Source organism: Macadamia integrifolia, chromosome 3, assembly GCF_013358625.1.
Source record: "Macadamia integrifolia cultivar HAES 741 chromosome 3, SCU_Mint_v3, whole genome shotgun sequence".
In the NCBI taxonomy this organism is placed as follows: Eukaryota; Viridiplantae; Streptophyta; class Magnoliopsida; order Proteales; family Proteaceae; genus Macadamia; species Macadamia integrifolia.
In genome coordinates this window covers 15,683,656-15,710,528 of record NC_056559.1, presented here as the reverse complement: position 1 = coordinate 15,710,528, position 26,873 = coordinate 15,683,656, and the positions used below count along the sequence as shown (strand labels likewise).

Sequence of the window (26,873 nt, the reverse complement as noted above, 5' to 3'; positions counted from 1 at the left end):
TATTTTGAGCCCGGATTTATGATCAGCTCACCGAGGTCTTCGATTTGAGGTAGGTATTGCACACATTCCAAGGATTCTTAGGAAAACCCCGTCCTTAAACCATCTTTTTGATTTTTGGGAAAGAACTCACTTGGATCTTGCTAATCCTACTTCGATAATCAAATTTAAGGTCTAATGGAAGGTGTGCATAATGACTTTGAAGGATTTGAAAGGAGTGTTGGTGAAGATCTAGAGTATTTGGAGGTTCTTGAGCAAAAGAAGTGAAATTTGGGGTTTCATTGGTGTTCTTAAAAAAGAGGAAAGAATCTTAGTTTTCTTTTAATTTGATCTTAGATCTAGGTTAAGGGTACATGATTGGACCTTACATAAGTGATTTGAGTTATCGGATTATCCCCAAACAAGCTCCTCAAACCGGAGGAAAGTTGGGAATTATGTTGGAAAATTTTCATTCAAAGATTGGGGGGGTATTTTTACCCCACCTATCTTCTGGTTTTAGCCCACCTAAGTTCCCAAAACTTAGATTCTAGGCTCTAGAGTAACCGGCGGGCTACATAGCCCATCAGTCTTCTGGTTTTAACCCACTTGAGTTCCCAGAACTCAGTTTCTAGGCTCTGGAGTAACCGATGGGCTACATAGCCCACCTGTCTTTCCAGAATTCCCAGAATTGATCCAAATTTGATGGATAACCCCCATTTATGATTCTAAACCTGATTTTAATGCTCAAACATGATGATTTTGACCCCAATATAGTGAAATGATAAACCATTATGTTTATGATAGGTTACACTCAATACATGCGTACCCACACATCAGATCTTTTTCGTACCGGGTATAAGGACCGTGTACATATACAAGTGGGGAGTGGACTCTGATTTAATTTCAGAATGTTATGCATCATTTAACATATATTAGTCTAGCCATGTCATCATGTCACTTGTGTGTAAACTAGACATCACATATACCATATCACGTATTTAAATGTGTATTTACATAATATGCTATGCGTTGTGTTATGATTGAATATTCATTTTGTCTTAATGTATGTGATGGAGGAATCTCATTTGGACATAATATGCATGTTAGATTTTAGATGCCGTAGTCGGCTTAAAAACGAGTGCATGGTGGCTCGTGGTATGGGATGCGGTGCCATTGTGTAATCGTACTATGCTCATGTAGAGGCATGTGGCTAGGATGTGATTTTCCCTTGTGCTATGACCCTTCCCAACAAGGGTTTACGTGCTGGGGGATCATTGGGGGGAAGCATCAGGTTGTGGTTATCGAACTCTTGCAACAGTTAAAAGTATGCATAGTTGATCGCTAGGACAGTCGGTAGCCCCAGTGATATATTTAGAGGGCTAATCGTACTTTTTTTATTTCGGGTGGAGTCACCCATTTACTTTCTGTCATTTAAATTTGTCAGGAGTTGACTTGCATTTTAAATTTTTGTACTAATGATGGGCCTTCTCTGATAACCCTATGGGTGTATCGCAGGATGGGGTTCGCGGCTAGTACCCGGGGCATACGTGCACTGTGATGTGAGTAGCATAAAACCTATGACTCAGTAATGTTGTTAGGCTAATAGGGTTAAAATGAATTACATATAGGCGCATTTGTGTTGTGACATATTATGTGGTTTTGCTTGTGTGGTTTCCTTTCCACTTACTGAGCTAGTGAGCTCATGCCATGTGCACGACTCTTTTTAGGTGATTTTGTAGGTTACCACCTGGTGATCAGGAGCTGGGCCCCACCATGGAGTTTCCATTTGAGGACTGGTGGGTCCCTGATGAGTTCAAGCACGATGCCGATTGCATGTGCGAGGATTATGCTGCATGGCAACTGTGATTCTTGAGTGATTCTTTTTTACTCTTTTTGATGTACTCCCTTTTGTTACTTGATGCTTAAATTGTTATATTTTTTTATATATATCATACCTTCGAGCTCAAATGTATGTAACTTTTATAACTCAATTTGGGTATCAAGTTATTTGGGAAACAATTATAGGTATTATTATGAACAGGTCTTTCACTGAAAATACAGGTCTTGTCTTAGTTTAGTAGATGTATGCAGTTACTGCATTGCTGATCCTGGCAAGTTTGTGAGTTAACCGGTGTTAACTCGGTCACTGGCTCAGTCTTATACGAGCGGGGTGTGACAAGGGTGGTATCAGAGCATTGATGCTCTGCCTGCCTACAGTATACTGCTTAGACCCTATAGAAACTATAATAGGTCTGGGGTGGGTGAAGATAAAAGCCTTATGAAAATTTTAAAAGCCTTAAATTTAAATGTAAAAATTTATAACCATTGCATTCATGGCGTGCATGCATTGTTATTATGAATCCTGGTTTTGGAATTGTCATAATGGAATTCACTTGGTAGTGGAAATTTTGACAAAATTTCAGCAACATAACGGCTTAAAATGAGAAACCAAAAATTTTCAAACATAAAAACCTGATAGACAACAAGAATAATAAGATAATAATAATATATGGAGACCGTGTCGGTGACCATCAAACCACACAGTTTAATATAAGCAAACCATTCAGAAATTTACAATTTCTATCAAGATCACAATTCAAACTTTAAGTACACCAATGGAATAAATTACAAAATGAATGACAGATGCTATCATTTCTTAAAGTTATACTAGTTCGATCACATAAGTTAGGCAGGAAAGTCAACTATGAAACCCAAAATACTCAAGACTGTCAAATAAAGCTGAAAAGAGACAAGTAGAATGATAAGTAGAGGGTCGAAAGAGGGTAATAGGCCACCAATCCAAAATAGTAGTCGGAGTCGAAGTTGGAGTCATCGCTAGAGACATCGAAAGGCTCTCCTAAGTGGACCCGAGAATCGATACCGAGATGCGTGTCCCAATGAGTGAATCGATCATGGAGGTGCACTACTCTCCTCTGTACACGACGAATATCTGCGGAGATCGCCCTAGAAGAGTGGTACATATCCCAGGTAAGTCATTGAAACTTGGACTCCGTCTCTTCAAACTGCCTCCACATCTGGAGCTTTCTACTGGTGTTCTCCTCCACCCTCTTAAGAAGCTCCTGCTCCCTGGCCGTACTCTCTCCAAGCTAACCTCTAAGCTTAGCCTAACTCTCTCTCAGGGACCACAACTCTGATAGGATATCCTGTAGGATAGGTGCCTCTCTAGTAGGTGGCGGAGCTAAAGTCTATGTGCTGGAAGCACTAGGCATGTCCAGGCCACTAGCTCTGGCTGATCTGGAACCGCCAGCTCCATGGAAAACAGGATCTACCGCCCTAGTATCCAAAGGCACCTCCTCCAAAACCTCCTCCTCTCTGATCTCCTCCAGGTACGAGAAGTGACTCCCATCATCTTTGGTACGCTCATCCTCATCCATGGGCACCCCCTCCTCCTGCTCCTCAGCTGCCTGAGGCTCTACCATCAAGTCACGCAGGTTCATCTGCCTCAAATTCCTAGCAGAGAACTTGTCCTTTGGGACCGATCCCTCCTCCTCAGAAAGGTCGACTGTGAAATACTCGAAGACTCGAGTAAAAGCCTTGCCATAGGGTAGCTAACATCCTCGGGATGTAAGGCATGGTGATGCATAGACCTCAACATAAAGTAGGGAAGGCATAGTCTAGGTACATTACCCTCAAGGGCAGATAGCAGGCAAGCAGCTAGATAAGTGGGCATGAAACCTACCTGATTCCGGTGACCACTCCTAGGAGCTAGGTTGAACTGCACTAACCTAGCAAATACCCTACCCTCAAGAGAAAAGTCCAACTCGGATGCAAGCCTCGCTGGTGAACCACTAATCACCTCACAGATGTGCTCCTGCATGTCCCGACTCATCAGTGGGCCTATGCCTCTGGTCCTGGGAGGATTGTAGTAGTGAATGCCCCCTAAAGAGATCCCTAAAATCTCTGCCAATCTATCTAAGGTAAGGATGATCTCTACACCCTTCACTATACTGACTGTGGCGAACTCCCCCTCCGCCTCCGTGGCCTCTTGGTTGTAGTAGAACCTCTTCACCAAATCCTTGTAGCATGGTCGGTCAATGTTGAGTATAGACTCCCAACTAAGGGCAGAAAACCTCTCCAAGAGATGAATGCGAGAAAAGTGCCCCACAATCACCTACTTTTCCAATATCACCGGTAGTGAATGGAAGGTACTCCATAATAATGCAGTTCTCGCACTATAGAAGACCATCTCATCATAGTCGGATGAGTCCTCCCATTCCCTAGATGGTGATGGGGCCGAAGATCTAGATCCCACCTCTCCCTTCCTAGCCTTGGAAGTTTTTCTCTTCCTTGATGGCTCTACGGATTCCTTGCCTCTTCTTGGTGGCATCCTAAAAATTTCAAAGAAGAGAGATAAGTATAGGAAGTAAAATAATAAGTCAAAGTATAAGGAATGTCAAGTCGAGACGGAAAGTAGAAATGGAATCAAAGAGATGAATAGAATGAGCTATAACAGCATATGGCAGAAAAATTTTAGGAAAGGTGATCTAAGCTGGTATTTTACAAATCATTAAATCGGGTACCTAAATCGCTAAGTGAAAATACATGGATATGAAGGATTATGGTGATGGAAATCACCAAGCAAACACAGGAGATGCAAAGTGATGAATGAGATAATGCATGTGTGGATTGAGATATACAATGACCCAAGTGAGATGTGGTCTTGATGCGTGAACAGTCCAAGAGTGTATACAATGAATAGATCCTTTCAAGAGAATACGAGATACCATACTAGATTAAACAAGAGATAGCATATATTTGGGTTTAAAATAAGAAATTAAAGGATCCCAAATAAGTATACCAACCAAGTAGAGAAATTCAAATTTTGGAAATCTAGCCAAATGGAAGGTTTACATTCAAAGGAAACAACTAATGATGATTCCAATATGCTTGAAGACTCATGATTTAAATGTAAACAAAGAGTTCAAGATATGGCTAGGTATAATTTTCCTAATGTTGTTGCCCTCTTTGTTTGGGCAAATCATATAAGGAATTTAGGACTATCATACCATCCAAATTGGGGTAAGTTGCAAAGGAACGGTTATTGAACACAAGAGAAGCCTAACATTGCAATGAGAACAAGGGAAACTCATAATGTGGATGCTAAAATAACACAGATAAGAGAAAGGCACAACAGAATCTCCAAAATTGTTGTCTAGGGCACAAAAAGGGAGAAAATCTCTCCAATGTTCCATTTCAGGGATTAAACTAATTGGAAACTTAAAGCTAAGCTCTACAATAGCATATGAATCGTTTATCATGGAGAGAATCAAAGGAAAAACCAAAGCCCCAACCCCATTGGCGATTTTTCCATATAAAAGAGAGAAAACCCAGAAATTTTGAGAAGAAAAAGGGTTAGGACCTTACCTTAAAGATGGAGTGGTAGAGAAGGCAAACTTGAGTGGATCGTTGCATCGATTTGATGAGTCAAGTCATGAGGAATCGCCCAAGGATCGCCCAAAATCGCCTGAGTCCATATAAGAGGGAAGGAGAGAAAAATGGGTGGAAAAACAGGGTTTAAACCCCCTTTAATCGTAGCCTCAGGTAACTCCGGCGGGCTGAAACCAGTGGGGTTCAGCTAGCCAAGCCCACCTGTCTTCAGCCCGTCGGTTTTGGCAATAAAGGCCTGACTCCACCAGTGGGTCCTACATGGCCTGTATTGGTGGGTTTAATGGTAATTTTTATATGGGAGATTTAGGCCGACACGTATAATGAAATATAAATTTGGAGTTTGAATTATTATGTGCACATTTATTCGATTGTTTTGGGATGGAAGTGCACGAAGTTGCGAGCTAAGCTTCAAACAATTGTGTAATAAGTTGTAATACTAACATATATGAAATTCTTATGCAAATCAGGTACACTAGCGATGGTATGCACTAGATCTAAGGGTGTCGCACGAGGTGTACCTCGAGCTACTCGTCCAGTTGGTAGGCCACCAATCAATAGGAGGCCTCAACCTATGGGCAAGCATCTAACCCACAACCTCAAGAGACAACTTATCAGAATGTGGCTCATGAGCATCCACCCATGGCTACACTTCCTAATCCTCCACCAATACTTACCCCTGGTGATGTCGAGAACTTGATTCAACAATCGAATCAAAATCTCCATCAGCAGATTCTCGAGTAACAGTAAGCATTTATGACTGGTATGCAATAGCAGTGGTATGTTGCACTACTAGGTCACCCTCCTCAAGTAGATATTCCTTAAGTCCAATTGGAGGACTTGGTGTTAGGGAACAGGTTGGAGGTACACCACCTGGCATCAACCCTCAGAATCAAGTTAGAGGTACACCACCCATACTACCTCAGGGTACACCTCCATATACGATGCCACCTCCTTACCAGTATCATTCGGTGTATGCACCATATTTTTAGCCGGTGGGCCATACCACAAGAGTGGTGGAGTCATTCAAAAGAACCTACCACCTACATTCACTAAGGTGGGTAGTGACCCTTTGGTGTAGGATCGATGGATCCAAGAGATTGAGAAGATATTTGAAGTGATTGAGTGCACTGATGCTCAAAGGATTATTTGTGCGGGGTTACAGTTTAAGAATGAGGCCAACTCCTGGTGGCAAGCCTCAAAAGCCAAAATATTTGCTACACACCCGGAGCCCACATGAGAACAATTCAAGGAGTTGTTCTTAGCAAACTACTACCCTCGTAGCTTTAGAGACCACTAGGAAGCAGAGTTCTCGCCCTTGACTCAAGGAAGCAAGTCTATCCTTAAGTATCAGCAACAGTTTGAGGCCTTATTCTACTTTGCACCCCCCCACATGAAGTCAGCTAAAAAAATGGCAAGAAATTTCTGATAGGATTGAAGGTATCCATTGGCACAATACTTGAGGCATTAGATCTCACCGACTATGCCTTGATTGTACAGAAGGCCAAAACCATGGAAGATAAAATGAAAGGTGAATCATCTCTTACACCTGGAGTATGGAAGAGAGTGAACCCTTATGCGGATTTGGGTGGCCCAAGTAAGAATTTTTGTGGATCATACGGATTTAGTCATTCATACAAGCAGCCCTACAGGCCATCAAGTTATCCTCCTCGACCTGTTAGTGGGATGGGTACTACATCTTTTTGCCCGAATACCAGTGTGGTGCCCACAGCTACTAGGCCACCTCGCCCACCACTTGCTATAGGTCAGGCTCAGAGAGCTCCTGATCTGGTTCAAGCTTTGCAGAACCGTTGTTTTAATTGCCATTCATATGGGCATTTTACTAAAGATTACCGAGCCCGACCAGCCTTACCATCCAATCAACCTTCTGGGTCAGACCTACTTTGACTCAAGGGAGTCAACCACAAGGAAGGATGTATGCTTTGTCATCTGAGGAAGCTAAAGCTAGCACAGAAGTAGTAGCAGGTATGATTTAAATTGAAAATTTCCTTTTGGTAAATATTGATGATATGCTATACTTATGTGCATTGCTGTATTAGGTGTCCTACCTATATCAGGTATACTGTCATATGTCTTGTTTGATTCAAGGGCTTCATATTCATTTACATCAAAGGGATTTGCTGAGAAACTTGACATGGCACCTAAGATATTAAAGCATAAGACGATAGTCAGTACACCTATAGGCAAAATTTCACAACTAAAGGAAGTATATGGGCCATGCACCGGTGAGATCAGTGGAAAGCAGTTAGATGCCCAACTCATCAAGTTCAACATGCAAAAATTTGATGTTATATTAGGCATAGATTGGTTATCAGTACATCAAGCAAGCATGATGTGTGCTGAGAAACAGATCAAGGTGATTGATAATAAAGGGAAAAAACTGATATACCAAGCGGATATGATAAGGCAGATTAAGAAGGTCCTCATCTCCGCTCTGCAAGTGGCAAAGTTACTGGAAAATGGGTGTTAGGGGTACCTAGCATCGGTGATTGAATTAGATGCGAAGGTCACACCTCTAGAGGAAGTGGAGGTAGTTAAGGACTTTCCAGACGTCTTTCCAGATGATCTAACCCACTACCACCTGACAGGGAGCTGGAATTTGCTATAGATCTGATCCCTGGAGCTGCCCAAATGTCAAAGGCTCCATACAGAATGGCACCAACTAAATTTAAAGAGTTGCAAGTACAGTTGCAAGATTTGCTGAAGAATGGATTCATACGCCCAAGTGTATCACCTTGGGGTGCTCCAGTGTTGTTTGTTAAGAAGAAAGATGGAAGCTTGCGTATGTGCATTGATTACCGGGAATTAAACAAGTTAATCGTCAAGAACTGGTATCCATTGCCACGCATTGATGACTTGTTTGATCAACTACAAGGTGCTAGGGTATTTTCAAAGATTGACCTCAGATCCAGGTATTATCAACTCAAGATAAAGAATAATGATATACCAAAGACAGCCTTTAGAACTCAGTACGATCATTATAAGTTCTTATTGTTGTCTTTCGGTTGACTAATACACCGGCAGCTTTCATGGATTTGATGAACCGAGTGTTTCACGATGTTCTTAACAAGTGGGTCATTGATTTCATTGATGATATCTTGATCTACTCGAAGTCCGAAGAAGACCATGCAAAACACTTGAGGATGGTACTACAGAGACTGAGAGAGCAACAGTTGTATGCGAAATTCAGCAAGTGTGAATTTTGGCTCAAACAGGTTGGATTCCTAGGACATGTGGTGTCTGAAAATGGAATCGAAGTGGATCTAGATAAGGTGAAGGCCATAGTAGACTGGGAGGTACCCAAGAGTGTAACAGAAATTAGAAGTTTCTTGGGTTTGGCAGGTTACTATAGATGCTTTATTGAGAACTTTTCTCAGATTTCAGCACCAATGACCAAGTTGACTAGGAAGGGTATAAAGTTTGACTGGTCAAAGGAGTGTGAAGAAAGTTTTCAAGAGTTGAAGAAGTGACTAGTGTCAGCACCAGTGTTGACTATTCCTGAGGGCACAGGTGGAATGACAATGTATACCGATGCTTCCAAAGTCGAATTGGGCTGTGTACTTATGCAACACGGTAAGGTCATAGCATATGTATCTAGACAATTGAAGGACTATGAAAATAACTACCCTACTCATGACTTGGAGCTAGCAGTAATCGTTTTTTTCCGTAAAGATTTAGTGTCACTACTTGTACGGTGAAAAATGCGAAATATACAGTGACCACAAAAGTCTTAAGTACTTTTTCACCCATATTAGACAAAGGAGATGGCTTGAGCTTATGAAAGATTATGATTGTGATATTCAGTATCACCCAGGGAAGGCCAATATAGTGGCAGATGCTTTAAGCCGGAAAGCTCAAACTATATCACTTTCTTATCTAGCTGTCAGTCCAGAGCTTGTATAGGAGGCGATGTTAATGGATGAAATCCTCTTGTACGAGGGGGCGACCTTGGAACTAGAACACCAGCCAGAAGATGTTCATCCATCAGGGAAGAAATCATAATGAAACAACCTTTAGATCTTGAGTTGCAGTGGATTAGAGAGAAGATTCAAGAGCAAACAATGAATGATCCTAGCTTTACATTGGCCGATGATAGGGCATTGTTGTTTCGGGGCAAATTGTGTGTACCCTGTGACGAAGTAATACAAGATAAAATAGTAAAGGAGGCACACAGTTCTGAGTAATCTCTTCACCCTGGAAGTACCAAGATGTACAAAGACCTAAAGCAACACTACTGGTGGCCAGTAATGAAGTCCACAATAGCTTTGTATGTGTCGACTTATCTTGCATGTCAGAAAGTCAAAGCTGAATGACACTAACCTTTTGTCATTCTTCAACAGCTCCCAATACTTGAATGGAAGTGGGATAATATTACAATGGACTTCATCACCGGACTACCACGTACATCCAAGGGAATGGATGCAATTTGGGTAGTGGTTGACAGGCTTACTAAGATAGCTCACTTTATTCCGATTAGGACCACTTACACCATGGATAAGCTGGCACAACTTTACATGGATAATGTTGTACGCTTACATGGTGTATCAGTGAGCATTGTATCAGACAAAGACCCGAGGTTTACCTCCAGATTCTAGAAAAATTTCCAGCAAGCCTTGGGATCACAATTGAATTTGAGTACTACCTTCCATCCACAGACAGACGAACAGTCCGAGCGGATGATACAGATATTAGAAGCCATGCTCCAAGCCTATGCTATGAAAATGAGTGGCAGTTGGGAGGAATATATACCTCTTATGGAGTTTTCTTACAACAACAGCTACCAAACTACAATTGGGATGGCTCCATATGAAGCATTGTATGGTAGAAATTACAGAACTCCTCTGTACTGAGACGAAGTAGGTGAATGTTGAATTCTTGAACCTGAAATGATTCAGATGACATGTGATAAAGTCGATGTCATTAGAGAAAGAATTAAAGCAACCCAATCACATCAAAAGAGCTATGCAAATAGCCATAGGATGGAAATGGAATTCCAAGAAAGAGAGAAAGTGTTCCTCAAAATATCTCTACCAAAGGCCTGCGCAGATTTCACAAGAAAAGAAAGTTAAATCTGAGAATATATTGAGCTATTTGAGATTTTGAAGCGAGTTGGAGCAGTAGCATACATGTTGGCATTACCACCTTCCCTCAGTAGTGTTCACAATGTCTTCCATGTATCCATGTTGAAGCAGTACGTTCATGATCCATTCCACGTACTACCTGTAGAACCAGAATACTTAGAAGCTGATATGACATATGAGGAACATTCAGCTGAGATCTTAGACCGGAAGGTGAAAACTCTCCGCAATCGCTCTATCGCTTTTGTGAAGATTCGGTGGGCCAACCACCCGATCGAAGAGGCATCTTGAGAGAAGGAGGATGATATTCAAACCTTGTATCCTCATCTTTTTCGACAACCAGGTGCTACAATTTCGGGGATGAAATTTTTAAAAATGGGGGTAATGTGTTACCCTACTTTCTAAACCCGGTCTAATTAATCGCATTGACTTGGTTTGATCATATAGGGGCTAAATCGAAGAGAACCGACACAGGAACCATATGGAATATGGTAGTAAGGGTGACCTTGAACTCGAGTTAGCCTGATATGATTGAGCGGGTACCAAGTGTAATATGTGCACCCAAGCCTTGCACTTGCATCCACTATGAGGTTTATTCCCATTGAAGCCCACCTGAGATGTACCCACTTGAGATATACCCACCTGAGATATACCCACTTGAGATTTAGCCCACCTGAGATAGCTCACTTGAGATTTAACCCACCTGAGATGTACCTACCTGAGATATACCCACCTCAGATGTACCCACCTAAGATATACTCACCTGAGATTTAGCCCACCTGAGATATACCCACCTGAGATAGCCCACCTGAGATAGCCTACATGAGATTTAGAAGATATTTTGGGGGCCCATGTATAAAAGGGGGAGACATTAATTGTCTTTTCCCTCATTAACGTTAGTTGGTCGGTGGGAGAGTAAAGAAGAGAGAGAAAGAAGAAGAAAGGAAAAGAGGAAGAAGAAAAAAAAAAAGAAGAAGGGGAAGTTGACCATAGAGCTTCACCGGAGCTGGGTCTTGGTATTTTGAGCCCGAATTTATGATCATCTCACAGAGGTCTTTGATTTGGGGTATGTATTGCACACATTCCAAGGATTCTTAGGAAAACCCCATCCTTAAATCCTCTTCTTGATTTTTGGGAAAGAACTCACTTGGATCTTGCTAATCCTACTTCGATAATCACATACCCTTAACCTAGATCTAATGGAAGGTGAGTATAATGATTTTGAAGGATTTAAAAGGAGTATTGGTGAAGATCTAGAGTATTTGAAGGTTCTTGAGCAAAAGAAGTGAAATTTTGGGTTTCATTGGTGTTCTTGAAAAAGAGGTAAGAATCTTCCTTTTCTTTTGATTTGATCTTAGATCTAGGTTAAGGGTACGTGATTGAACCTTAGACAAGTGATTTGAGTCGCCAGATCATCCCCAAACAAGTTCTCCAAGTCAGAGGAAAGTCGGGAATGATGTTAGAAAAAATTCGTTCAAAGACTGGGGGGTATTTTTACCCCACCTGTCTTCTAGTTTTAGCCCACCTAAGTTCCCAGAACTTAGATTCTAGGCTCTGGAGTAACCGGTGGGCTAAAATCGATGGGCTGCATAGCCCATCGATCTTCTGATTTTTAACCCACTTGAGTTTTCAGAACTCAGTTTTTAGGCTCTGGAGTAACCGATGGGCTACATAGCCCACCGGTCTTTGGCTCTAGTCCACTTGTCTTTCTAGAATTCCCAGAATTGATCCAAATTTGATGGGTAACCCCCATTTATGATTATAAACCCGATTTTAGTATTCAAACATGATGATTTTGACTCCAATATAGTGAAATGATAAACCATTATGTTTATGATATGTTACACTCAATATACACGTACCCACACATCAGATCTTTTTCGTACCGGGTATAAGCACCGTGTACATATACAAGTAAGTGGGGAGTGGACTCTGATTTAGTTTCAGAATGTTATGCATCATTTAACATATGTTAGTTTAGCCATGTCATCATGTCACTTGTTTGTAGACTAGACATCACGTATGCTATATCACGCATTTGAGTGTGCATTTACATAATATGTTATGCGTTGTGTTATGATTGAATATTCATTTTGTCTTGATGTATGTGATGGAAGAATCTCATTTGGACATGATATGCATACTAAATTTTAGATGCCGTAGTCGGCTTGAAAACGAGTGCATGGTAGCTCGTGGTATGGGATGTGGTGCCATTGTGTAATCATACTATGCTCATGTAGAGGCATGTGGCTAGGATGTGATTTACCCTTGTGTTACATTCTTCCCAACAAGGGTTTACGTGTTGGGGGATCATTGGGGAGAAGCATCGGGTTGTAGTTGTCAAACTCCTGCAGTGGTTAGAAGCACACACAGCTGATCGCTAGGACAATCGGTAACCCCGGTGATATATTTAGAGGGCCGATCGTACTGCTTTTATTAATGGTTGAGTCACCCATTTACTTTCTGTAATTTAAATTTACCGGGAGTCGACTTGCATTTTAAATTCTGGTACCAACGATGGGCCTTCTCTGACAATCCTATAGGAGTATCGCGGGATGGGGTTCGCGGCTCGTACCCAGGGCATACGCACACTGTGGTTGTAAGTAGCACAAAACATATGACTTAGTAATGTTGTTAGACTAATAGAGTTAAAATGAATTACATATAGGCGCATTTGTGTTGTGACTGATTGTGTGGTCTTTCTTTCCACTTACTGGACTAATGAGCTCATCCCATGTGCACAACCCTTTTTAGGTGATTTTGTAGGTTACCTGCCTGGTGATTAAGAGCGGGTCCCACCATGGAGTTTTCATCTGAGGAATGGTGGGTCCTTGACGAGTTCGAGCATGGTACCGATTGCATGTGCGAGGATTGTGCTGCATGATTGCTGTAACTCTTGAGTGATTCTTTTTTATTTTTTTTTTGATGTACTCCCTTTTGTTACTTGATGCTTAAATTGTTATATTTTTGTATATATCATGTCTTCGGGTCCAAATGTATGTAACTTTTATAACTCAATTTGGGTATCAAATATTTGGGAAACAATTACAGGTATTATTATGAATAGGTCTTCCGCTGAAAATACAAGTATTGTCTTAGTTTAGTAGATGTATGCTGTATTGCAATTACTGCATTGCTGATCCTGACAGGTTTGTGAGTTAACCGGTATTAACTCGGTCATCGACTCAGTCTTATGCGAGCGAGGTGTGACATATTGCTAGTAAGCTTGCCTTTTACGTTTCAATCAACCACATTTGGATGGAACTGAATCTAAGAAGGTGGTCTCCCAACTCTAGATCTCTAGATATGATTTGAAAAATTAGTATTTTTTGATGTTAGTTCTAAACTTGCTTCCCTCCCTCTTCGCCCTGTAAAAGATTCCCCAAGGAATAGGCTCACTGTTGTCTCTTAGGGTGTCTCTTCCACCATTGTGATAGGTGCTTCAGGTGAGTATTTCCCTCTCCCCCCGGCCTTTTATGGCCCTGTGTCTCTTCTTTCTCCCTCTTCCCTCTGGGTCTCCAGTTTCCTTTTTCTTGTTAATTTATTTATTATTCATAAAAAAAAAAATTAAAAAAAAATCATTTTGGCCTATGTTTGGTAACCAGGAAAAGAAAAAGGAAAGAAGAGTAGAAAAAAGAAATCCTAAAACCCTAGAAACACCGCGCCTCCACCATATTCCCATTCAAACAGATTAAGTTGGGCCCTGCGCGCGCGTTGTTTCCTAGTTCTCTTCTACGGTTCTACCCTCTGGAACGTCGAATTTTCTATCTTTATCTGAAGCTTTCGACCTACTGAATCATTTTTGTAGTTCTCTTTTTCTAGTGCTAGCGATGGATGTAGCTGTCGTCGAATCCTCAAACGGGGCAAAATCGCCGGATTTTGGGCTTATAGTAGGCGAGAATTACGAAATCATGTTAAAAGAATCAATAGAACGGTTCCTAGACCAATGCCGGAGAGGCATCTCCGATTTTTCTGGTTTTAGTTCAATGTTCTTCCGTCTACTGCAAGCTAGGGTTGATCCACCTCTCGAGATCATCTGGTTTTACTCTGCAGTCAGCTTTCGTGCTGGTGATTTAGTGGGTCATGATCCCCAGAGTCGAGTTTTGATGGCAAAGGATCTGTTCCAGCTGCTTGCCGCTTGTTCAGCTTCGTGTAAAGGCTTTAAGAGTATCGCTGTACTTGCTCCAGTTCTATTCGAATTGTTCCAATCCGTCGTTAATTTGCCGGAGAAAAAGTTGTCTTCCAAGGGGGAGAAGAAACTGACGAGAGAAATCGAGGGCCTGATCGAAGGAATTGTTAGCTATATTAGCATTTGTTGTAGCAAGGGTTCTGATGAAGAAGATGCTCTGGTGGCTCTGCTTCCGTGTTTCAAAGATTTGATTCGGGTCTGGATGACTGATCGACTGGAACGGAACCGTGATGTTTGGGAAGATTTGAGGATGCTTTTCCCACTCGTTAGTGAAGATATTCACCAAGGTCTTGCCGGAGGAGAATGCGTGTTAGGCTACCTGGCTGGTGTGGTTATCGTCGAGTCTTTCTTGCTGAGACTTTGCTTGAGGTTTCGAGCTGGGCTTTCGAGAGAAGAGTTGAAGAAAGATTTGAGAACTTGGGCAGTTGGTTCCGTGACTGGATTTCGGAATTCTTACTTCTTTGGTATATGATCATTTTCCTTTTGCTGATTATCTTCTTCTGTGTACGTGAGTGTGTGTATTCTTGCGTGCGTTCTTGGTTGCAGCTTTTTATTTCCTAGGTTTTCGGTTTATTTTTTTTTTTTTTTTTTTTTTTTCTTTTAATGTTTGAATTCTTTCCCTGGTGATGATTTGGCTTTAATACATGGTATTTGGCTTTGGATTTTTCTGATTGATAGATAGATAGATACCCTAAACAAATTGGACTCGGTAGATAGATACCTTAAACAAATTGGACTCGGAAGAATATTCATGCAGAACTACCTTAAACAAATACGTATCTGCTATCAAATTCTTTCTTAGCTAAGTTTGCCTTGATTCTTCAACAATGGTGCTTTCTTGCTGATTTCCTACTCCTGTCCACCAGAGACCCTTGCCAGGATGCTACTGGAACCAACTTTGCCTGTCACCGGTTTATTGGTCAGTATACATTCCCTTGAAATTTTTATTCAACTACATTCATTTTTTTGTGGGATATTATTCTTTCATTAGATGATTAAGATCTCCCTGAAATTTCTAATGAAATTTCAGTTCCTTTTCATCTTGTGGTTACTGCTAAGAATGAGGAAATTATTTTAATTTCCATATATTAGTCAATTATCTTTCATGGGCTTGGAAGGTGGAGAAATATTTTATTGGTTTCTATGGCTATTTTTATTTGAAAAGTAGACAGGTAAGCTGTTGATTTGAATAAGTTTGATCAGCATCATTGCATGGTTTAGTTTGTTATAGAATGTATGTTGTTATTTTCTGGCACTTCGGCTTCAATTTATTCTGCAATCATGTTCTTGTAAAAACAAATGATCTGAAGTTTTTTAACATAATTTGAGAAATTAAATGTTTTTGTACCTTATATTAGTTTCATTTGATAGACAAAGAATTAAATATTTATTGATGAATACAACTGTGGACATCATATAGAAGTTAGCTGTCTTTCATTTTTTTATTCAGTTGGTTATAACAGTGTCCTGCTTCTTCCTTTGTTGTTGGAGGGCCACTAACCTGTTTGAAGCATAACTCTGAAAACTGGACTGGGGGGGGTCCAGCTTTTCTTTTGGGCAGCTGGTTTCCTAGATGGGTGCCCATGTCTAGAGAGGTTCATGGGCAGCTTTTCTTTGTTGTTGGAAGGCCTGATTTGTTTTGAATTTTATTTCAATTTGGAGTGATTTCATGAAATAGTAAAATAATAGATTTTTGGTTAAGAAATTCAAATTGTTTTGGTTGCATCAATCTGAAATATTTCAAAAATAAAAAATCCATCTGGTAGTTCAATTTCTGCAAATAGATTCTCTATATTTCTATGGGAGATGGTGGTGGTGGTGGTTGTTGTGGTGGAGATGGTGGCGGTGGTGGTGGTGGTGGTGGTGGTGGTGATGCCAGGTAGGAACTACCCAACGCAGATAGGATCCTACAAAAGATGATCTTAGGTTTAGGAGATCTGAGGTGGGGGGGGGTCCAGCTTTTCTTTTGATTGAATGCACCTCTTGTGGTGCTGATCAAACCTCCAAAGGGTTTTGTAACCTGATCTTAGGTTTAGGAGATCTGAGAAGAGGTTCCCAATTAGGAAACTAGGGGTGATCTTCAGGAACAGTAGCTAGAGGGCTCAGATGGTCACCAAGTTTGGTTCGAAAGTTCCCCTTGGAGGCTGGAACAAGGCCTTGTTGATCAGAGTTCAGGTGGAAAAGATCTGGCCTTGGTCGATCCACCCTCAAACATGGTTTGAAATTTCGACCATATCTAATGTAGTACTATATTTGAAAGAATCAAAATAGTAGCCAATTGACAAGGATCTCTGCTCAAAGGATAATTTAGATGCAAATAATGAAGACTATGAGTGAAATAACACAACAACTATGGAAGCAAAATAAAACAATAACTGTGACGGAAAAAACAGTAATTTTCAGCCCAAAATTAGGGTAATAAAGTGCATACAATATTTGACTTTAAAAAAGTTAACTTGAATCAACAAACGGAAGCAAAATAGTAACTATTTGAACACAAAACAATAACCTTTCCCAGATCATGAGAAGGGAAGGGCAGAATTCTATTTTGTAAATATCTCAAGATCAAGCTATCAGAAAGGGCCCAAATTTGAATCGATCTCCAAAATATGGTTCTTGAATGCGTGGTTAAAATTTGTGTTCGATTAGATGGATGAATTACTTAAGCCAAAAAACGTGTGACATCCAATCTTCTAGAGGACTTGAAGAAAGTCAAAGAAAACTTGAAGAACAATACTTGTTGTTGGATGAAGAAGATGATGAAAGAATAAAAAAAAGAAAGAATGATTGAGATGGGATGGTGATGCAGATTTATCACCAAAATAGGCTTGTTTTATTAGAAATAAGCCGAGAGTTGGGTTCCATACATGTTGGGCCTTTGAACCCATGTGTTTTGAGTATAATAGACCACTTTTATGGACCTAAATTAGGGGTTCTAAGGCTGCATACGGGATTCACTGATTTGTTTCCTTTTCAATAGTTTCCTTTTTAGATGGGGTTATTTAGTTTCTAATTTCGTATTTCCTAGTTTCTATTTTTAATTTTAGTAACTAGAGGTGATGTAGATACAGTTGCACTTACCTGGTTGGACCAGCAGGACCGGCTGTGGAAGCTAAGGGCTAAGAAGAACCGGTCCAGCCCAGGTTTTTGGTCCAACAAGGGCTGGTAATAGTTAGTTTTACATTATGTTTTTTATTTGTCTTTTGAGTAGAATACGTAGGAGGTAGGGAAGTAGGTTTCTGTTTGGAGTCTAAGTAGAAGTCAATTTCAGTTTTGGAGTCTAAGTAGGAGTCTTTTATTTTCTTTTTTTATACTTGCATAACTCAATGTTTGATTTTTAGAGTGAATTTAATCAAATAGAATTTAGATTAGTGAATTTGTGCGTTGCTGTGATCCCTTCCCCCTCTTTATGCGATTTTTCCTCTCTTCCCTAAGGTTACTCCATCAATTTGGTATCAGAGCCGAAGGGTCCCCATACCCCTTCTTCCTTCTATCTTGCTCTTCTCCGTTCCCATTCTTTGTTCCATTCGTATAGTGACTGAGAAATTAAAAAGAAAAAGAAAATCGAATTCTGTCCAGAGAACCAAAGACAGAGTCAATCCCTCTGTCTCAACCCCCTTTTTTTCTCCCAACCCCTTCGATTAAAACCCTTCTTCTAGGGTTCCAGATTGTGAAAGTGAAAAAAAAAAAAAAGAGAAGCAGGAAGGCGAGAAGAAGAGAACGAACAGAATGAAAAAAAAAAAAGAAAAAGAAAGAAAAGCATAAGGGAGAAGAAGAAAGAGAAGACAAAGGAGAAGCAAAAAAAAAAAAGGCAGCAGAAAGAGAAGAAGAGAGAGTCGATAGAGAGCGCCGAACCCATCGACCTCTTTCTTAGTCAACCCTTCTGTAGGGTTTCCAAGCAGTGAAAAAAAAAAAAAAACCCGCCTCCTCTTTCTTTGTCTGACAAGCAAAAAAAAAAAAAAAAAAAAAGATGAGGAAGAAGAAGGAAAGTCGAGAAGAGAAAAAGATAGAAGACAGAAGAAGAAGAACAGAAGAGAAACAGAAATCAGAGAAGAAGAAGGAGCAGGAAGTCAAAGAGAGAAAGGAAACAGAGAAATGAGGAAAATTACTTGGTTTGAAGTGGACTCGAAGCTCCTGCCTTCTTCTCCATCGATTTCCTCTGGTTCCCTCTCCAACAAGGAGAAGGATTCCTCTGTCGGTAAACCTAAACCCACGATCTCCTTTAATTCTTCTTTCTTTAAATTTTTGTGAACTTCCAAAAATACTCCTCCCTTCCTCCATTATCCCTTTTTGTCCTATTTTTATCACTTCCAAGAATACCCTTGCACCCACACGTGACATCCTTTGAGTTGTAAAGTGCACTTCCAATAATTGTAATTCTGCCACACCTGCCAAAAAAAAAAAAGGAGCTATTTACCAAACCTGCAATTGCTGTTTAAACCTTTCGTATTTACTATTTTTTCATCATATTTAGTGTAATCTTGCCCATCTCCACCATGGTAGCCAATAGTGAAGTTGTTCAACAGCTGAACTCCTATAAAGGAGAACATGATGCAAAAATTGAAGCTATTATGACAATGATGGAATCCATGCAAGTTTCTATTAATCGTTTGGTGGTAGCAGATAAAGGAAAGAGTCCCATTCAATATGGGGATTCTTCCAACATCGTTCCATAGGATCCACCACCACGTCATACACCACCGCCACCTCCTTCACCACCATATGGAACTGGTAGATATGATCATAGCTATCAAGGCGCTAGTGAGGCGATGCCTAGGTGTTGAGGCGGTCCAAAAGCCGTAAGGCAGTAGTCCACATTAAGTGTATCACGTAAGGCGGGCCGCCTTATGAGATAAGGTGCTATAAGGCGATGCCTTAGTTGCCTATGACGCCTTAAACATAAGGCGGACGGCTTATAACCATTTTATAATTTACTATTTTTTTAAAATTACTTTAAGTAGATTCCAAATATCGATTTTTTATTGGTTGGTGTATGGTCTTGTTAACACTTGAGATGCATGGGATCAACTTCTAATCACTAAAGTTACTCCACCAAAAAAACCAAAATAGTGAAACACGATTCACAAAGGGTTTGGAATTGGATTTTGAGTAAGGGTTTTGAGAAGAAGAACCAGACGACCATTTTGCTCCGGCTTCATCTTTCAGTCTTTCTTCTCTAGCCATGGTGCGCTTACTCCGACGAATAGTCGTACCCACTCTACAGGTAAGTTTTTGGTTTTTTTCCTCATCTTTTTTCTTGTTCATACAGCTACAGTGAGTGTTTTTTTTTTTTTTTTTTTTTTTTTTTCTTCTTCTTTCTTCTCGCTTTTTTCTGTTTCTGTTCTGCAACTTCTTAGTATGCGATACCTGATTTTTTTTTTCCTTCTTTCTTCTTCATTTTCTTCTATTCTTCACTGAGCGGATGAACTATTGAGTTCTGTACCCTTTTTTTTTTTTTCCCTTCTTTTTTCTTCTCCCTTATTTCTCTTTCTTATTCTGATCTTCATTCTTCTTCTGTTCTGCAACTTCTGCATACGATACCTTTTTTTTTTTTTTTTCCTTCTTTCTTCTTCATTTTCTTCTGTTATTCCTGTGGGCAGTGGTTCTGTTTTTAATTAATTAATTCAATATTTCAATATGCTTATAGCCTCTTATATGCAGCTATATATTAGTTTATTACTACATTCTGTTAGATTGCCATTAAGTAGGTCATCAGTTGGACAGTTGTTGAATTGCATTTTGTTCTTAATCTGCCCTATTTTGATTTCAATTTGTAATTCTGTTTGCTACTACTTATTTAATAGGATTCAACTAGAAATTGAGTAAAATAGAATGGTTTTATAAAAAAATTACACATGTACGCTTTGGTCAATAAGGTAACGCCTTATAGCTGCCTTATTGCAAAGGCACTCCGAAAGACCCTCAAACGCCTCCCTCGCCTCTCCGCCTTAATAACTATGGCTACATTTGAATGGGAATGGGAGTAAAACGAGAATAAACATACGAAATTTTGGTTGAGGCAATGAACCGAACATCTTACCGGAATAGCCTACGCGTCCCTTGTCGGAAGTACGGGTGCAAGAAAAAAATGATTCATATCCCTCGGCGGTAATCAAATCTGTTGTCATGTCCTGTCTAGCTACTTTTGTTTCCTATTGCCACAACGAGGAAGAATAAATAAAGGGAAAGACGATGAATTCATGAAAAAAAACTCAAAGAAGATACATGGAACCTCTACTGCATAAATTTACACCTATAAAATATAAATTAAAAAGGTTGGTAACGACCCAGAAAATTATTAGGTTAAAAAAAATCAAGGAAAATAAGGAAATCCAATTCAAGGTTGTGATAGTACAAATCAGTGCACCTGAAAGCAGATTATGTCAGCTTCAAGTGAGTTGAGTAGTTTTAGAAGAGAGCCGAATTGACAGATGCGCGGCCTTAGGCCGTTCACGTTGTACGTCACAATCTTCATCTATCTTTTTTCACTCCATGAGGAAATTGATCTAAGAACATGGGAGAAATCCTTCTCTTCTCTCCATTCCTCCTCTCATCTGTTCCTTTAAGGTCCAGAGTTCATTCCCAAATCCATGACCCAAAAATCTCCATTTGTTCATCTCCCCACAGCATTCTCAGCAACCATCGGCATTCAATGTTCAAAACTGACAGTATACCTTTTCTTCCAGATGGATGGACCCGAAGCTACGATTGCACCTCCTGTCCTTCCCCATTTTAGCAGAAGCCGAGTGTTGGAGGCTGCAGAGCAAAACAGAGTGAGACTGCAGAAGGGATCAAGGGACGTGCCGGTCGTTTTGCGGATTTTTAATTGGGAAAGAGTTATAGAGAATCGAACTAAGGGTGTCAATTGGCCGGTCTGGACCAATTTTGATTAGGTTTGGTCAGGTTTTTTATGATTTTTTCTTATCGATTTGTAATCGGACTACTTTTGGGTTAGATCCGTACTGGTTTCAGGTTTACATGTATATGTAGGAAATATTAATGAGAAAATCTTGTTTTTATCGGGTTTTCGGTTTCTTATCAGTTTGCTATAGGTCCGGTCTCTCGGTTTTTTATCGGGTTTGGTCCAATTTTTAGTTTTGGTCTGTGCATTTGGTTAATCCAGTTTGGTTTCTTCTGATTCTACAAAATCCCAATATAAAATCAAACTGATAAAGTTTGATTCGATTTGAATTGAACCGGTTGTTTGAATCGGTCCAACCAATCGGCTGAACTTTTGACAACCTTAAATCGAAGTGCCAAATGAATTTCTTATTCTTGAGATATTGCAATCAAAATAATTTCAATTTCTTAATCAAAAATCTATTTGTTAGTTATCCCATGAAATAAAAATTGAAATAGAAATAGAAATAGAAATCAAACCAAATCTAGCTTATATGGACATTGTTTATACCACATGGAATTTTTATTTGGTTAGAAAAATTGTAAAAGATCGTCAGTTTGAATCAGAACCACGAGAAAGTCATATTGGAACCAACTAAATTGTGCACAGCTATATTTTACACCATGCATGCTTGAGCACCAACAGTGGGATGGGACAATATAGGGCTGAAATGGCTTAAACCCCTCTTATTTGATACATCATAACCCTCTCCCTTTTCATATGACTGTGCATGAAAAACTTACTCTGCATAAATAGAGGTGTTTGGTATAATTTATAATCATTATTTCTATTTACAACAAAAGTGGAGGTTAAGCACGCTACTAACTTTTTTAGAGTTAACAGTTCAAACAATGGGGGATTGGGATGGAAGGGGTAGGTCTAAGGGGAAGGAGAGATGTAAACACATCGTTGGGCACAACACTAGTGTGCCCATCCTTTACCCTTAAAATAAATTAAAATCCATAAAGAGGTAAAAAGGGTGAACAACTCATTTTGTCATCTGAAGCAAACCAAGCAATGATGAAACCAATACATCCCGAAGTAAAGTGAGACCCATTATTTATAGTTCATGAGGTTCCCCATGCCCCAGGAGAGGAAAGTTGCAAAGAAAAAGATCGAACTACTTAATTTTAATTTATAAAAGAAATTTGGGACAAGGGAGGATAAGAAGTCAACCTTTAGTTTGTGTTTAGGAGACTAGAAAGGAAACTACAAGAAATTCTCTCAACCACTACTTTAATTTCTCCTTGAAAGGAGAAGTAGTGCTGATGAAGGCTGAAATAGAATTAAGAAATGCTTTTCTTTCTGAGACGATCAACCATACATGTCCCTAGCCCCTGTTGTTGCTGCTACAACCCCTTTCCCCACCATCCCAGTTCCTAGCCTCTGTTGCAACCCTTTCACCCACACACCCAAATCCCATATGATCTCTTAATATTGCTATCACACCAACTACCAACCACCACTCTAAAACCCTAAACCCCCTTACTGTATAGCACACTCCCTTCCGACCATTGCCCTCCCGACGGCGACACAACATGGAGAAGAGGGAAGAGGATGAGAAAGAAAACAAGGAAGCTAGGGGTAAAGTTGCAATCATAAGAAAATAAGAAATTTTTTTTTATTATTATAATAAAACAAAAATGAAATTACAAAGTTTCTACATCATTGATCATAATATTACTGTTTATAATTAAGGATTTAATGGTTAAAACATTGAGGGCCACATCCCTAACTATACTAATGGGGTGGTCATTTACATCCTTTACAAAAAAATTAGATTTAAACAAAAAATCATTTAGTTCCATACGTAGAGCAAAAGTGGTCCATGGCCACATCAAAAAATTCTTAGGTTCCACAAGTTTATCGACACCCTGCACATCAGTCCAAATTTCTTGTAAGTTCCATCCTTGCTTGGACACGGCCTCTAACCCATAGAGTAGTCCTGCACCGCTGCTTCAAAATCCTCTCATGTCATCACATAATTGGCAAAAAGAACTAAGCATTTATTATGGGAGAACACAACAGTTACCCATCCTGATATATTTTGATTTGAGAGGATACAGTGAAAACAATTAGCACACATTTATGAAAAAAATGAATAATTTTAACTAATGAGGGAATTGGTTCTGAAGATTGCTTTGGGTCAACAACCGTTTGGGCATGAGATGGTCTTATGCGAGTTCCATTGTTAAGCCAATATTGGACCTGATTCATTATAAGAATAGGATTAGGCTTAGATGAACCAAAGGTCACCATATTTCTATGCATCCAAAGAAAATAACAAGTAATAATGAAAACATTGAAAAATTGGTTCAGCTCATCCAACATGTTCTTATAAAAGTGGAAAAAAATACATTATTAATTTTGAAAAAGAAGAGAAATTCAAATACTCACTACACAAACCCAAGGGTCCCCGCAGCCCAAATTCTTCTTGAGAATTCATAGTTGAGGAAAACATGCCGAATGTTCTCCTGATCATTGAGACATAGATCACATACAGAATCTAGCTCCATCCATTTATGCAGAAAGTCTTTTGTAGGAATCCCCTCATGAGCCAGTCTCCAAAAGAACAACTTAAACTTGGGGTGGATTTTTTGTTTCCAAATAAACCGACACCAATGAGAGCAAGGAAACAAGCATAAACACCTACTATAATACCCATGAAATTTTGTTAATACCTTATTTTGAAGAAAACGAGCTGCAATCTTAGTAGTGAGAGACCCATTTTTGATAAGTGACACCACCATTTATCAATCTCAAAAGAACATGCGATGTGGAGAATTATAGAAGAAATAGAACTAGGAATAACAGAATTTTCAATTATTAAAACGTGAGTACCTCAAACGTACCAATAATGAAATGTGAGGTACCTAAAATATGAAATTCCAAATGTTAGGTATATTTTCTGCAAAAGTTGGGTACCCCAAGTTGTCATTTATCCTTTTTTGTATTTTTTCGACTTTTGGTTACTATTTTTATTCTCATTGATCTATGAACTTGGCACATTCAGAATTTGTGTTCTTCGTTTTCAAGCTTTGATTTTATCGTTGATGATTTTATAAAACTTTGTTCCATGATGTTTTATGAATGATTTTCATCATGTTTAATTGTTCTTTGATGTTTTTTTTTTTTTTTTTTAAGGTTCCTCCCCTTTCATTTTTCATCTTTTCTCTTCCTCCAGGTCATCCTAGGGGTATTTTGATATTATATTATGTGCACGAATATCCTAGGTTTTATTTTGATTCTTGCCATGTTATTTCCTTGAATATCATGCTCCTCATGTTTAACATGTATTTAGGATCAGTCAGTCTTCTATGTTTTATTTGCATATATGCTATGTCTAGTGGTGTTTCTGTAATTTTCAGCGTGTTCTAACATTAGTCTAGGCTTGATGTCTTTCAAATAAAAAAAATAAAGTCTAGGATTTATGTTTTGCTCGCTTTGTAGCGTGGTTGGATTGGGGTGAGTTCTTTTTCTTTCTTTTTCATTCTAAGTTTATATGGCCTATTATTTACATAAGCACCTTTTGACAAAGTCCATAAATGGCGGAAAAGAATTTTCATGTTTCTGTTCCCAAAAACAGATTTTTGGGTGTTTGATAAACTTGTTTCTTTGATCAATTTATGCACACATTGTTGTTTGATAACTTGTTCCTCACTTTTGATTTTAAAAAATCTCATTACTTCTCCAATCTTTCTTCCTCTATCACAGATAATTCAGAGATTGTCTTGAGTAAGGATTTCTCTCTACCCATTTTGCCTTTTAATATATTCGTATTTCTTGGGTTTACTAATTGTTTGAGACCAAGCTCTTTTTGGATATGTGGTGTTCTCTTGCAGGGTAGTTTTGAGCTTCTTGCCCAGCAACCTTCTCTATTTTCTTCCTTAGAGGAAATAGAAATTGAAGGAATTTTGCATGGTTTGAAGATGGCGAATGCAAAGGGTTGGACTATCTTTGAAGTTTGGTTCCCTTCCTAGGCATTACTTCAGCTTATTTCGAACCTCTAACTGTTGCTGGCCTCTCTATAGTATTGGTTCATTTTGGGACCTTTATAAGACTTTTGGGCATATTAAGTTCCTGTATAAATGTAGGGATTCTAACGTTCCTATGTTATATTTACAGACCTTATGTAACTTGGATAGGGGAGAGAATAGTACTCTTTTATATGTAATGGGTTCTTCTTTTATGATAATAATAATAAAATATGGAAATCCATTACTTTTGAGTTTGTGAAGAGTCACGCTTCTTACTTTTAGGCTTTTTTATCGGGCACAAATCCACAATTTATTGCCTTCACTTATTTATAAAAACCATGAAACAAGTATAACTTGTTTCATCACAGCTGTGTCTTGTAACATAAATTTTCATAAATTCCTATTTATGTTTATAAAAAGGGGTGGAACGAAACAAGATTATCAAAAGCTTTTTACTTTGTTTCTCCTTTTCTAGTAACAGGAAAATGCATAAAAGTATATTTAGGAATGTTGTCAAACGATGCCATAGTTTACCCATTGTTTCAAATCTATCTCAATTGGGTGGATTGAGGTGTCTTACTACATTCCTACAATTATAACCTGACACAAGCCCAACCCTTAGTCTGATCAATTCAGAGTTGATTATGGGCTAATATTATGTATGAGTGGCAACCCTTTGTCAATTTTTGAGATCTAGATCCTTGTGAATTGTCTTGTCCGTAGGTCCAAACTTTTCCCCGTTCCCATAGTGACAACTCTACTAAGGATATTAGTGTCAAGCTTCACCAATCTAAGACTAGGTATGTGTGGACCCTTTTTTGTACTAATCTGTATCATGCAAGCGGGTAGTGTTCTTCTCCCCCCTCTCCCCTCCCCTCCCCTCCCCTCCCCAAAAAAAAAAGGCAAGCAAACAAGCAAGCAAGCATAGGGAAGCCAAATGATTGCCCTAGTCCTCATTATAGATGGAAACCCCATCTGAGTCTAGTGGGTCTTAATGTAAGTGAACTGGACTCCCAATTCACTTATGCTATTCTTGAGTCCTTGACACGTCTTGTCTTTTAAGAGAATAGTTAAACGGTTAGTTAAATTTTCTAATATTTTCAAGATTTCCATGAATAAATAAGAAAATAAGAATCCCAACAAACAAGGAAGTGTATTCTCCTTTGATTCCGTTAGCAATTCCCTTCCTATTGAAACACTAGAGATTATCTTAATTTTTTTTTTTTATACCCTCTCTCTCCTTCTCCTTTGATTACTCTGGTATTCTAATTCCTATTAAAACACTAGAGATTATCTTAACACCCCAACACTACCACCATCTTTCA

General features: G+C 39.3%; 2 protein-coding genes across 5 annotated transcripts in view; one reads left to right on the top strand and one right to left on the bottom strand.

The window, feature by feature from the left end:
- LOC122073964 (DNA-(apurinic or apyrimidinic site) endonuclease 2) overlaps positions 1-21,465 on the bottom strand; it is a 90,358-nt gene extending 68,893 nt beyond the window's left edge. For all 4 annotated transcript variants that reach the window (XR_006138931.1, XM_042638708.1, XM_042638710.1 and 1 more), the window contains exons 1-2: positions 21,038-21,465; positions 20,711-20,822 (exon numbers count right to left, since the gene is read on the bottom strand). Coding sequence is in view for 3 of the 4 variants with exons in the window: in XM_042638708.1 (XP_042494642.1) it covers positions 20,711-20,822; positions 21,038-21,145 (220 nt within the window). In the remaining variant the exon portion in view is untranslated. The remainder of the gene's footprint in view (positions 1-20,710; positions 20,823-21,037) is intronic.
- Positions 14,065-15,687, top strand: LOC122073966. The gene is made up of 2 exons (XM_042638713.1): positions 14,065-15,134; positions 15,537-15,687. The coding sequence occupies exons 1-2, from the start codon at positions 14,312-14,314 to the stop codon at positions 15,659-15,661; spliced, it is 948 nt and encodes a 315-aa protein (XP_042494647.1). The 5' UTR covers positions 14,065-14,311; the 3' UTR covers positions 15,662-15,687.
- Positions 21,466-26,873: the final 5,408 nt, after the last annotated feature.

Excerpts from the sequence above, each read along its gene's own strand:
- LOC122073966 (XM_042638713.1), top strand. The coding sequence starts at position 14,312 with ATGGATGTAGCTGTCGTCGAATCCTCAAACGGGGCAAAATCGCCGGAT. Across the intron at positions 15,135-15,536 it reads TCGGAATTCTTACTTCTTTG|AGACCCTTGCCAGGATGCTA; the intron begins GTATATGATCAT and ends CCTGTCCACCAG.